At 45.2% G+C, this 12154-nt stretch overlaps 1 protein-coding gene across 4 annotated transcripts in view; it reads left to right on the forward strand.

Annotated features, from left to right (window-relative positions):
• Positions 1–1522: 1522 nt before the first annotated feature.
• relt (RELT TNF receptor) overlaps positions 1523–12154 on the forward strand; it is a 22358-nt gene continuing 11726 nt past the window's right edge. For 3 of the 4 annotated variants that reach the window (XM_035524892.1, XM_035524894.1, XM_035524895.1), the window contains exons 1-4: positions 1523–1674; positions 10069–10143; positions 11657–11749; positions 12091–12154. The exon at positions 12091–12154 is cut by the window's right edge and continues 121 nt beyond it. In XM_035524892.1, the coding sequence (XP_035380785.1) occupies positions 10099–10143; positions 11657–11749; positions 12091–12154 (202 nt within the window). In that variant the 5' untranslated portion in view covers positions 1523–1674; positions 10069–10098. Of the gene's footprint in view, positions 1675–6687; positions 6770–10068; positions 10144–11656; positions 11750–12090 lie in introns of those variants that run through there. The other variant, XM_035524893.1, reaches the window with a different exon arrangement.

A 12154-nucleotide genomic window follows, 5' to 3' on the forward strand; every position in this document is an offset into this window, starting at 1 on the left:
ATACTGGGGTTTCATGCTCACATATATTCTGAGTATCTTCATGCTGTTAAACAGAGAGCTTAAATGCCTTCTGAGATGACAATCTACTATGTTCTCGGTGAAGCACTTTAGCTGCTATTTCATATAATACTGTTATTGTATTTACAAACCCTTTGAAATATGCACTTAGAACATGTTCAGAGCATGTCGTAAATTGATAGCCCTAACTACTGTGTGAAATGTATACATTTCCTGAATCAAAGAACAAGCATATGGATCAAACCTGATTCATATGGCTGATATGATCACTTCATTACAAGTGTCCCCACATTTTCTGCACGTCCGCATCGTGTTTAACGAATTTTCATATGAAAAATTTACCAAATCTTTTTTTTGGCATTTGGTCATTTCTAGATAAAATCTAAAATTTCTAGAAGAAAAATAGCGTTCATGCTTTCAGAGGGGAAACTTGCTCGTTTTTTTTTGAACAGATGTGTAGGCTTAATGTCATTGTGATGGCTGGGAGAATTAGGGGCGGGGCTTGCTTCTGAATGGCCCCAACACTGATGTTCCCTGAATGGTGAGCTCAAGGCCAACATGCATCACTGCACAGGGAGTAAATTGTGCCACAGAAAAGTGGTGGCATTGTCATGTACTATGTGATGTTCTTTGACCCAGTGCATTTTTGTTCTGGCGGTTGTATATGTATGAGTGTGTGTCTGTGTGTGGGCACCCATGTATGAGTAACACGGCACACGGCCATTTGACACCAGGAAGGCCCTTTGGTCATTTGAGTGAGTCAGCATGGTGCCTTATTGTCAGATAGCATTCCTAGAACTCTAGTCAGTTATTAAATTATTCTAAAGATGTTTACTGTCTCACAAAAGAAAATGGCAACTAGTGTACTTTACAAACAAATGAATCACATATCTGTGCCACAGTGTGCTAACTAGCCCTGTTGGATCTCTCAGGCTTCTGCTGAGTTGATTGGATGAAAGTTCACACATACTAACCTGAGAAGGTAAATGACCATGTTGGCAGCCCAGAACTGTGTTCTGCTTAGGTGAAGGCATATATATTCCCAGAGGTTTTCTCTCAGAGGATAGCCCTTAGCCCAAACCCTGTGTCATTACAGCGCCAACATCCACACACAGCATCCTCTGTGAGCATCTCTGCGGCTGACTACAGAGGGGAGCCCCAAAGGGCCACGCGAGGAGCTAAGCGCGGCGAAGTGGGGCCCTTAAAATGTCTGACACGGTACAGTACATCAGTCTGCGTTACTAGGCCTACCTGTATTCACCAAAGAGAACTCCATTTATTTATTTATTTATTTAGATTGAACAGAGCATCCTTTCTTTTTCACCACCGTCCCACGATTTCAAATAGCATGACTGTACTTCTAGTAGCGCTTCATCGACTCGTCACGTGTCTCGCCCGCGCCGCTCGTGCGCTCGAGAAAGTCCACTGGCTCTCGAGCTCTGCGCGAGCGAGGGGAAAGAGGCGGAGCTCAGTTCTGTTTCACACTGACGTAGCGCTGCACGCGCTCGCTGTCCCTCCGCTTGCATTTTGGACTATGAAGTGGAGTTGAAGCCTTCTACCGGCTTTTTGGTTGTTTGTTTGTTTGTGACACAGCTTCCGTACGCAGAGCGATGATTACACCTCACCGGTCATTGAAAAGAAAAACCCACTAATCAGGTAAGTTGAAAACTTAAAAAAAACCTTCTTCTTTTTTTTTTTACCGTGTTATGAATGATAAGAGCATCGCGGATGGTAGGCAGTTGCTTTCGGCAGCAATGCGGATGCGGTGCTGTCATCACCCAAGGGAATCTTTCGCCTCCTGTATGCTCTTTAAAAGTTCCCCAAGACTACAGCTGCTCGAATTAAGCAGGCAAAGGCTGTGAGAGGATATTTGAGATCGCGCCTGAAACTGATAGCTGGACAGTCTGTGAAGGGACACGGAGAACATCGGGACTTTGTCCATAAAGCAAACTTCCATTATAGGCTAAGTAATGTGCGGGTTATGACCACTCAATTCCATAAATGCTGTAAACAGTCTGGAACTATGTAATTAATTCTCAACCCGTACAAGGTTCCTAATTAACTATATATTAACTCTGCTTTTTGCCGGTATTGTTGGTTTTGTGATTAGTTTTTGCATTAGGCCAAAGGATTAAATTAAATGAAACGTGTACATTTGAGAAGTTAATGTATGTAGCGCTCCCATAGGCCATTGTAGAGCGTTAAATTGTAATGCATGTATCATATTAAAGAGACGTAATTAGTAGGTTTGCGGGGAAACTTTGTGCAAAGATTCTGTGTAGCACACTCAATACTTTCACAATTGCTACGTAGCCAGCCTTTTGAAATCTATTTATAGCTGTATTACTCAGTTTTAAGTACCACATTACGCTTTTTACAATTTCTGCACTGTAGACTGGTTTCGCCTGCTGAGCTCGCCAACTCTGGTAGGGAGAAGCGTCACAGTACTTAATAATGTGTTTTTATTTCTTCATTTGTGATCATAAGACGTGAGAGGTTTAGCCCTGCTGATTCCACGTAAAGCATCAAACACGCATTTGCAAAGGTCGCCAGGTGCGCAACTACTGTAAACTGCTCAATTCTCGGAGCTTCGACGTGCTGGCAGAGCGCCAGTTTGGCACTCACACCGCTTTGAAGTCTTCTCTGTGGCCTATAGCCTATAATTAAAATGAAGCTACACTAAATATATATTAGAAGGACATTGGACAAGTACAAAGGACCATTTTGTATTTTGAACACTTACCAACTGTGAGGTCTTTAGAGCTTTCCGACCTTTTTAACAATACACACAATAACCATCACAGACTAGAGAGAGGGGATGTACACCTGCATGTTTGCTTACGCTATGAAAGCGTCATTTACCCCAATCCCATTAAGTCTGATTTTTAAAAATAATTCACAGACCTTTAGTGGTCCTGTGCATGTCCACTGAAAACTGAGTGAGGTAAACGAGGAGGATCTCAGGGTTAAATACACTTCTTCACCTTACAGTGACCCTGCCCACTGGACACACCCCCTTGTGGGAGACCACCCCACTGAGTGGACTAGTCACTTTCATTTCAAGGTTCAGAATGCTGTATACAATGTAGTGAACGTCGTGCAGCTGCTGCGCATATTTAACTTACTATACAACCACTTTTAGCCCAGTGTATTTTTTTCCCACAGATCCATCACGTTATTAGAGCTTTAAAGCAATGACTGAACCAACCCCATTTGGATGTTGTCGCGCTTTCAGCACTGATAGTATTACTTATTCTCTCATGGGATGGAACCAGACTTGTGAACGGTTCAGCAGTGGTTCTGTGACGCTTAATCATGATACCCACCCCTCACAGGGGTACGGGGTAAGACTGCTAACGAGCCTACTCAAAGAGAACAGTCGGTTTAAAACCCAGTGATTGGATAAACAGCAGAAAGTTACAGATTTACTCAAGTACATAAAACATTATTTAATAGTACAAATTGTGGAAAACAAACTTAAGGTGACTTTTTGTGCTATTATTAAGGGATTCTGCTTCTCCTTCTGCATTAGTTGCTTTTAGTGTGAAATGCACATTATTTCAAATACATATTATATCCAAATCCACATTTTACACCATAATGTTTTATAATGGTTTTTAATGGTTTCCATTATTATTTAGAAATAAAGTAATGCATATAAAAGCCTATAAAAGGTTTAAAATGAGGTTTAAAGTGAGCTAAAGGTAAGATAGGGCCTTAACAGCGAACATTAGCCTTTGGGTGGAGTTGCTGCATTTTCTCTTGGCCTGCAACTTTAGTGGGTTCCATTCAGGAAACAGATCTTTGAATTTTTTTCAGCTCAGCCAAGGCACCAGAACTCCAAAGCACTTCCCTTGCGACCCTTTGATCCTTCTACCCTTCGAAAATTTAATTATGAGTCTCAACTTTCAACCGCAGGCAGGCAGCAGGACCAGGGCTAATAGATGTCATTGTCTTTGAATGAAGTAGTGTGTCCGTGTAAAAACTGGATAGCAGAACTCCTGACATGAATGCTTTCATTATACATGCGCAGATTATCATGTTGCCATTTTCACAGAGTTCTGTGTGTATTTTAAGATTTCCTGAAAAGGTTACTTAGGTCATCCGCAGATCCGGGCCTGCACATTCCAGTTCCGTCCGGATCATGCACCTGCCGTCTGTTGCAGAACCGGCTCACGAACAAAAAATGTGCGCGTGCACTGGCATGCACAGTCTCCTCCTTATAACTACACCCAGCTCATATCTCTCGGAGGAGAGAGAGCCGTTTTTCGGTTTGAGCCTTACCCAACCGACCCTGGGCAAGCACTGTAGGCGTTAGAAGCAGGCCAGAAACATGAGGATCAGTCATTGAATCAGAGCCTTTGTTACTGCTCTCTGGGGCAGTGCAGCCCTGAGTCCCTGACCCACTTCCCGCTATCCTGCTCTGTCTAGTCTGCCTGTCTTCCTGCATTGGTCCACCTGTGAGCCTTTTCCTTCTAGTGTATTCTAAGTATAAATTCCATGTGAGGGTTGAGCTCAGATCAGTGATGGCAGGCTCCTCTGCAGTGGTGATCAACTGAGCGCACAGATCTGAGGCTGCCATGTCAGGGCTCGTAGTGAACTCACTCCCCCACACCTCTGCCGAGCTCTCAGGTGCACCCAAACGCTCAGCCTCCTGATACAGGCTGAATTGAAAGTTAATCTCAATCCAGTGCTCTTCCAGGTCTCAGTCTGTTCCCCATTGTTTTATCTTAAGATGTATTTTATAATATCGATGGGTCAGAGAAACTGACTTTTGAGCATGCTACTATAAGAAATGTAACGTTTCAGACTCACTTGTTTTCATATATCCTGGCTCCTTTGGGCAAGAAAGTCTTAAAAGGGTTTCTGAGGGTGGTATAAATAGAATAGCACTAGTATTTAGGAAAAGGACAGTTATTAGGAAAATAAGAGTTCCAGAGGGACAATTATGGTCATGTTGGGGCCTCGCTGAGGTTTCCTGGTGTGGTGGCAGGGGCGGGTGTGATGCCCATGCGATCTGTCACACACTCTCTCACCAACAGCTGATTTGTGAATCTGCAGATGTGGAGATAGGTGACCACTCAGTCCGTAACATCCATCAACGGACACAAGGCAGCGCCTGTGGCAGGACGTTCCTGCAGCCGCAGTTAATTACAGATGCAGGCCAGCGCCACCGGGTAACGACCCGAAAGGCAAAGGCTGTACCCTCCCTCGGTCCCAGCCTCCCTTCAAAACGTCCAGCCTCTTCAGAGGCAGCATCGGGTAACTCGCTCTCGTCGCACCAGGATTCAGACTCGGTGCTAAACACACAGGCCATTCATTACCACTAAATTTACATTTGCAGCATTTCACGGATGCTTTTATCTAAAGTGACTTACAATTATGACTGAACTTGAGCAACTTGAATAACTGAGAGTTAAGGGCCTTGCTCAGGGGCCCAACAGTGGCAACTTGGCAGTGGTTGTGCTTGAACTGGCAATCTTCCGATTACTAGTCGAGTACCTTAACCACTGTACTCCCTGTATCTCTGCTCCTGTTCTCAGTGGTGTCTCTCAGGCATGGCCTACGTGGGGTCTGTGCTCCCTCACAACTGTTCAATCTGAGTTCAGGAAAAAAGGAGGTGCGTTAGGAGTTTTGGCATCTCACATCGAAAGCCCATAATAGTTATCTACCACGGTGTTCCCAGTAATGTTATAGGGCATTAATATATTCCTGGTTCTCTAGTTTCATAAAACATTCTGTTTCGCAGTCACACTCAGTTTCCTTTCTGCCCTCTGACTCAAATGCACTTGCACTGCGTGTGCCGCTGCCTCCAAGAAGCCGGTGACGTCAGCATGGCAAACGATAGTGTGGAATTTTACTGCGACACCTTTTCTTCCTGTGTCAGTTTACTTCATCTATGTCTGCTCTAAGCAAAGCATTGTGAGGCTCTATAGTAACCCTGCACAAAACATGTATACAGAGAGTAAACATAAGAAGTTACAAATACAATGTGACCGTTTACTCAGTAAACAACATCACTGTAAACATTATCCTGTACAAGCCTATCACTATAAGTATCACTGTGTTAATAACCTTTAACTATCCCAAGTGTGAGGTGGTTCTGTTTATCTGAGAGAACCTCAGGCACCAAGGTTTTCATGCTTGTTTAATGGATGTTGTGTCACCTGGTGTCATACAGCCTCGCTGATGTTTATTTCTGAGCAAGATTGGTATTCAAGAATTGTTTGTCCTCTGTAGTAAATTACCACTATAAAAGCATTACTCTCTGAAGTGTAAGCATTGCATCAAAAGCCTTGTTTTGAGTCCTTGTTGATTCCCCAGTGAGACAATGGTTGGGTTTTGTCTATTTTCTCAAACTGACAGAAACCACAATGACATGACGTTCTTGTCTCCTAATCCTATTTTTGTGTCTCTCTCCTGGTCTTTAACTCATAAACAGGAATGTCAGCTGTTTACTAACGACTGACATCACACCCCGTTTTCATTCCTTTCGCTCATTTTTCCAGACTCCCTGCAGCCAGAAGCTGGCTAGACTAATCGCTTGCTGGCTGCTCCCATTTGCCTGTTCGCAGGCTCTGGCTCCCTCTCCTTTTCTGCTCCCACCTTTTCTTGTCGGTGTTTGTGTACGCCTCGCCGTCTCACGCAAGACAAGGAACCCCTGGCAGCCGTAGCTCTGTGGCCTACTACGGTTCTTGTTCCGATCCCGGCATGCTCGGCGCTGATGGCAGGGCAGAGAAACACCGAGCAGGTGAGACTAGAGAGCCAGGCGGTGTCTGGCGATTAAAGTGCAGCTATTTTTGTGGCTGTATCGGTATCTGGGCAGGGATGGAAATGGAGGAATTGAATTACTTCGAGCACACTGTGACTTCTTTCTTTTAGAAATTCCAAAACAAGATACAATAAAATGGGTAATAAAACAGGAAAACCAAAAAAGGATTGTAGTTAGAACAAAGCATTATACTCTGGTATACTCATCTAGTTTCTGTTTATTACAGTATTGCTGTTTTATGCTGCCTGTAGAGTGTACGAATTAGATCGACGTGTGAAAGAGCTTTTCAGTTGACTCGTGGTGCAGCTGAGAGTAAAAGCCTTCTACCCAGCTGACCGCTTGTTTCTGCGGTCGAAGCTTGCTGGATGTTGGCGGGAGGCTGATGGAGAACTCCAAACTTTGAAAGGTTACTCCATGCTTTTACTGGTTAGGCCAGGCCAGCTATCTCACTCACTTCTAACCTTGCCACTGCCCAGATTAGATCATTCTAGGGGGTCATTTCACTTTTGTTGTTTTATCCATTTCTCCACCACTCACAGTGCCAAACTGGAATGGCGAGAGCCACGAGTGCGCGAGCTGTAATTACACTTTGTTGGAGCGTTACAGCTTTTTAATGAAGGGGTTAAATTTGTACCAGCTTCTCAGACATCAGAATGACTGCTGATCTGCCCCTCAACTTCTGAAATCTGCAAGTCAAGCCACACGCTCTCTATCGTGCCGGTTAAACGGGGGGTGTGCCCTCAAATTACAGCGTGCATACTGCTTTCCCAGAAGCCCTGTCATTCGGCATGGAGGGAGAGATTCTCGATCTTTGCCAAAGCCAGAAACACATCCACTGATTTACTTGCTTTATTTGTTCTCTACAACGTGACATGTTTTTATGGCCCGGTCTTCGGCACCGGGCCACTGTGCTGTGACGTCTGTGAGCTCATCACCTGCGTGCTCAGCCCTGGAGACCCGTCCTCGGCATGGCAGGGTTCAGTCCCAACTTGAATCCCATCACATCTGATTTGGGCCATCACCGAGTCGACTGAAGTCAGGTGTGTTAGACGAGGACACAGACCAGGGTGGGGGTTGAGCAGCAAGTGTTCAGGTGGGCCTGGTCTCACTCATGCTGCCCTGCTCCATCACCCCTCCAGATTAGTTCAGGGCAAAACTGGGTGACAGTCCCTTAACTCGGGCATGAAATACAGAAAGTGAATTTCTTCTGAATTTACATTGTGTTCCATTGGCTGCTCGTGTTATCATTTACAGCCATAATAAATGTTAGTAATCAGAGGTCTAATTATCTTTATTTGAAGTAAATATTTGTATTGAACTCTGGACTGCAACGTCTAATACAGATCTAGTTACTTGTATTGAAGTAATTATCTGTACTGAACTCTGGACTGCAATGTCTCTCAAAGTTTAGCAGCTCCTCCCCCTGGTCCCTGTGTCATCCCGTGGCAAAAAGGAGACGAAGGGGAGAACTGGGACAAAGGGGCAGAGCTGCAGCTTGGTGTGGGTGGGGTTGTGGTTTTGGGTGGCATTATAAGTGATGACGGTTCATCTTATGGAGGTGACACTGCGCTATTCTGACACTTTACACACCGACAGCCTGCTCTTCCTAGTGACCAGAGCATCCTTAAAGCGTTGCCAGGGCTACGGGCCACGAGTAACATCACGCCGGGGTAAGTGGGGTTCTCCGATGGCACCTGCGTCACCTCACTTCTCCTGTTCGCTGTAGGGCCAATTATGGGCAAATGACAGTGGGGTGTCAGTGTGTGCAGGGCTCCCCTTGTGCTGGGCGTGTTGATGTTTTCTGCTCTTCTCCTGCGGGCTGGGATGCTTGTTTAGGGCACCGATATTGCAATGTAAGTGGTGCAGGACTTTTTCAGCTTGTTTCAGCTGTTTCAGGTTTTTTAAGTGGAATGTAAGAGGTGACCTTATTCTTGTCACAGTACTTTATGAACTCTTGTAAAATAATGGTTCAAAAACAAGTCCATTTTTACAATATTGGTGAAACTAGAGAACCAGTTGCTGCATGACCTTACTGAATAGCTTTAATTGAAATGTCAATTTAACTACCACTTATGATTCTGTTTATGACATAATGTTAAGTGAGTAATAAAGTGGTGTGCATGCTATTTAATGTCCATGTATGCACACCTTGTTGGTACGGAGTGTAACGTTTTCCAGGTTTTAACAGACTTTCATGGTGTTATGCCAGCTACCTGGAGTAAAATAGGATAAACTAGCCTGCCCTCTATTAATTCAAGATCATACTCTGGAAGATTAGAGTATTTCTCTCTCTCTCTCTCTCTCTCTCTCTCTCTCTCTCTCTCTCTGTCCCTTGCTCTTTTGGTTGGCTTTTGTCTCTCTGTCTCTGCCCCTCAGGGCTTAGAGGTGAAAAAAGTGAGGAGTGCAGCACCAGAGTTCTGTTGCTGTGATTCTACTTTTGTTTCCGTGATGAATGTAGCAGAATTCCAGAACTAGGTGCATGTGACAAGATCCCAGTTTTGGACTGTAATGTATTTCTGAGCCAGTGTGGGGGATGGACCTGGGAGCTTCACAGGGAGAATCATGGATAATGGGACTCTGGTGATGTGAACAGTAGTGTAAGTGTGTGTTGTCACATCTCTTCTACGCTCTTCTCTTCTCCTCGTGTGCTACTCCTCTTTTTCCTCTTCTCGTCTTTAGCAAGCATGTTCTTTGTGACCTCACTGAACATGGTTTAGCCAGATCCAAATATAGGCTGGACTAAAAATAATGAACGGGGTGACAGCCCAAGCCGCCAGGCCCCTCCAGAGCCTGAGCCTCATTAGGTCACGCCTCTAGTCACGGCTTAGCTCGGAACTGATGGAAACCCGCAGCTCAGTGCATTCACGAGAGTGCTGTACTCTTAAGTGCTGTTTACCTGAGACCGGAACTGCTGCTCTCCACAGCGAGTTGTTCTTGCTACCATGGCTGTTTGTGTAGCGTGTGTGTGTGTGTGTGTGTGTGTGAGTTTTCACATTGTGTGTGTGTGTGTGTGCATTTTCACACGGTGTGTGTGCATGTGTGCGTGGGCATGTATGTGCGTGTGCATGTGTGCGTTTTCACGCTGCGCGTGTGTGTGTGTGTATGGGTTTTCACACTGTGTGCGCGTGCGTGTGTGTGTGTGTGCGTTTTCACACTGTGCGTATGTGCGCGCGTGTGCGTGTGCATGTGTGCGTTTTCACACTGCGCGTGTGTGTGTGTGTATGGGTTTTCACACTGTGTGCACGTGCGTGTGTGTGTGTGTTGCGGGCCTCTTCCAGATCTTATGGTCGTAGAGGAATACCTTGAGGATGACGAGGAACCACCTTTGCTGCTCTGCCCCAGTCTTTCTCATGGTGAGTTGGTTGCTCTGTTTTGCCACACACTGTTAGTAGTAGTAGTGTGTGTGTGTGTGTGTGTGTGTGTGTGTGTGTGTGTCTGTGTGTGTTTCCAGTGGTTCAGTGCACAGCTACAGTGTCCTGAAGCATACACACTCTGACCCACATAAACGCTGTGAAACATACAAACTCTGAAACGGCACACTCTGATGATGGATACCCTTATCCACATATTAAACTTGCGGATCACAGGAACACAGTCTCGGCTCTCTCATTCCCACTTTCACTGACCCTTCCAACTGACTCTCTCCCACAGAATTTCTCTCTCTCTCTCTGGCTCTGTTTATCTGTCCACCCTCCATCTGTCTCCCCATGAGTAGACCCATCTCTCACTGTTCCTCTTTATTTATTATCTCTCGATGGCTGTCCAGCCTAGTCTCCATTAGAGCCACAAAGCAGCCTCTGTGGAGAGCTCCCTGAGCTCATAGCCCCCCCCCACACCATTCATACGCCCTCATGCTCAGATGAAATGTCCCTCTATCACAAGGCCCTTGACGCAGTGGTCAGCAGGGACTGTGGATCCGCACAGCTCACCCTGGAAAGGTAAAATGTGACGACAGAATACGAAAGCACTTCGTTACGAACGCTGACGGCTCCGTTGTGTTGTTTTCACCTGGCCCCAAGCCAAAAACACACATCCGGTCTATCACTCATTTATAAACACGTCCAGTCACACACTTACACACATGAACACACCCAGAGACTTCACAGAAAAGAGCATAGGCCTAATTAACCACGGGGACGTTGGCAGCAAGTCCACATCACTTTCTGAAACAGCTGATTTTGTCCACAACACTTTTGCACCCTGAGTGTACACTGAAAATATTTCTGTTTTCTCTACAAGCTGTCTTTACTTCATTTATTCAGTAATAATTCCAGTAGGCTATTAACATGCTAGTTTCAGTCCATACGAAACGGAATATGTTGCTAAAGACAGAATCACAAAACGTTCGCACATATATTTTAGATAATAAACAACTGACATTGAAACAAAACATTTTTAATCAAAGTTAATAGAAAACAACTCTACTACAAATATATTTTAAATCACAGTGCTGGTACTTCTTGTATTGTTCAACACCAATAAACATGACAAACGCAGCCATAAAACCTTTCGTGAACTTCTCCCTTTCAATCCCAGCGTTGATTTCTTTTCAGTAAGCGCACGTGATTTGGTCTCTTAAAGAGCTATAGAAGGGGCAACTGATTTGAATGCAACACCTAAAAGTGCTATCCCCAACAGCCTTCAAAGTGAAGTTACGCCCATGGAGGAGAGGCAGAGTGTTTGTCTTGGAAGTTGGAGTTAATGTTTAAGTTAGGCCACTTCTTACCATATACATTTTGAAATGTAAAAAAGTTTGTGTAGGACAGTTGTGTGAGTATGTATGCATGCATGCATGTGAGAGTAAAAGAGTGTGTGTGTGTGTGTGTGTGGTAGTAACCAGTCCCGTTTGTTTGTGTTTGGCTACAGCTGCTGGGTCCATGGGGGGCTCTGACTACACCATGTCAGCGGGCAGAGGGGTGTGTGTGTCTGCACTGTCCTGCTGGGCAGGAGCCCTCTATGGTGAGCAAAAACCACTACAACCCCCAGCCAGCCAAAACCATCCTGCCCATTCCCTGGTAGTGTTCCAGAAATCAAAGCATTTTTATTCTGTAATGATGTGAAAAAGCATGGCCTGAGGTGTGGAATGACGCTAGCGCTGCTGGACTGGGCCTGGGAACAACTGAATGCCTCACCTGCTGTAGACTGCTAACAAACCAGTGCCATATTTCCTCGCCATCTCTCCTTAAAGCCGCATTATTTTACCCTCATCGCAAATGGCTTTCGATTCTGCCTCATGACCATAAGGCGCAATAAGGCGTGTTTGCCATTATGTCATGTCGTCTTTTTTTTCATGGCTCCAGGCCTGCAGTGAGCTGGAGGTCACGGACGTGACAGCGGAGTGTCGTGACTGCCCGTCAGACACCT

This window comes from Electrophorus electricus, chromosome 4, assembly GCF_013358815.1.
Source record: "Electrophorus electricus isolate fEleEle1 chromosome 4, fEleEle1.pri, whole genome shotgun sequence".
Classification (NCBI taxonomy): domain Eukaryota; kingdom Metazoa; phylum Chordata; class Actinopteri; order Gymnotiformes; family Gymnotidae; genus Electrophorus; species Electrophorus electricus.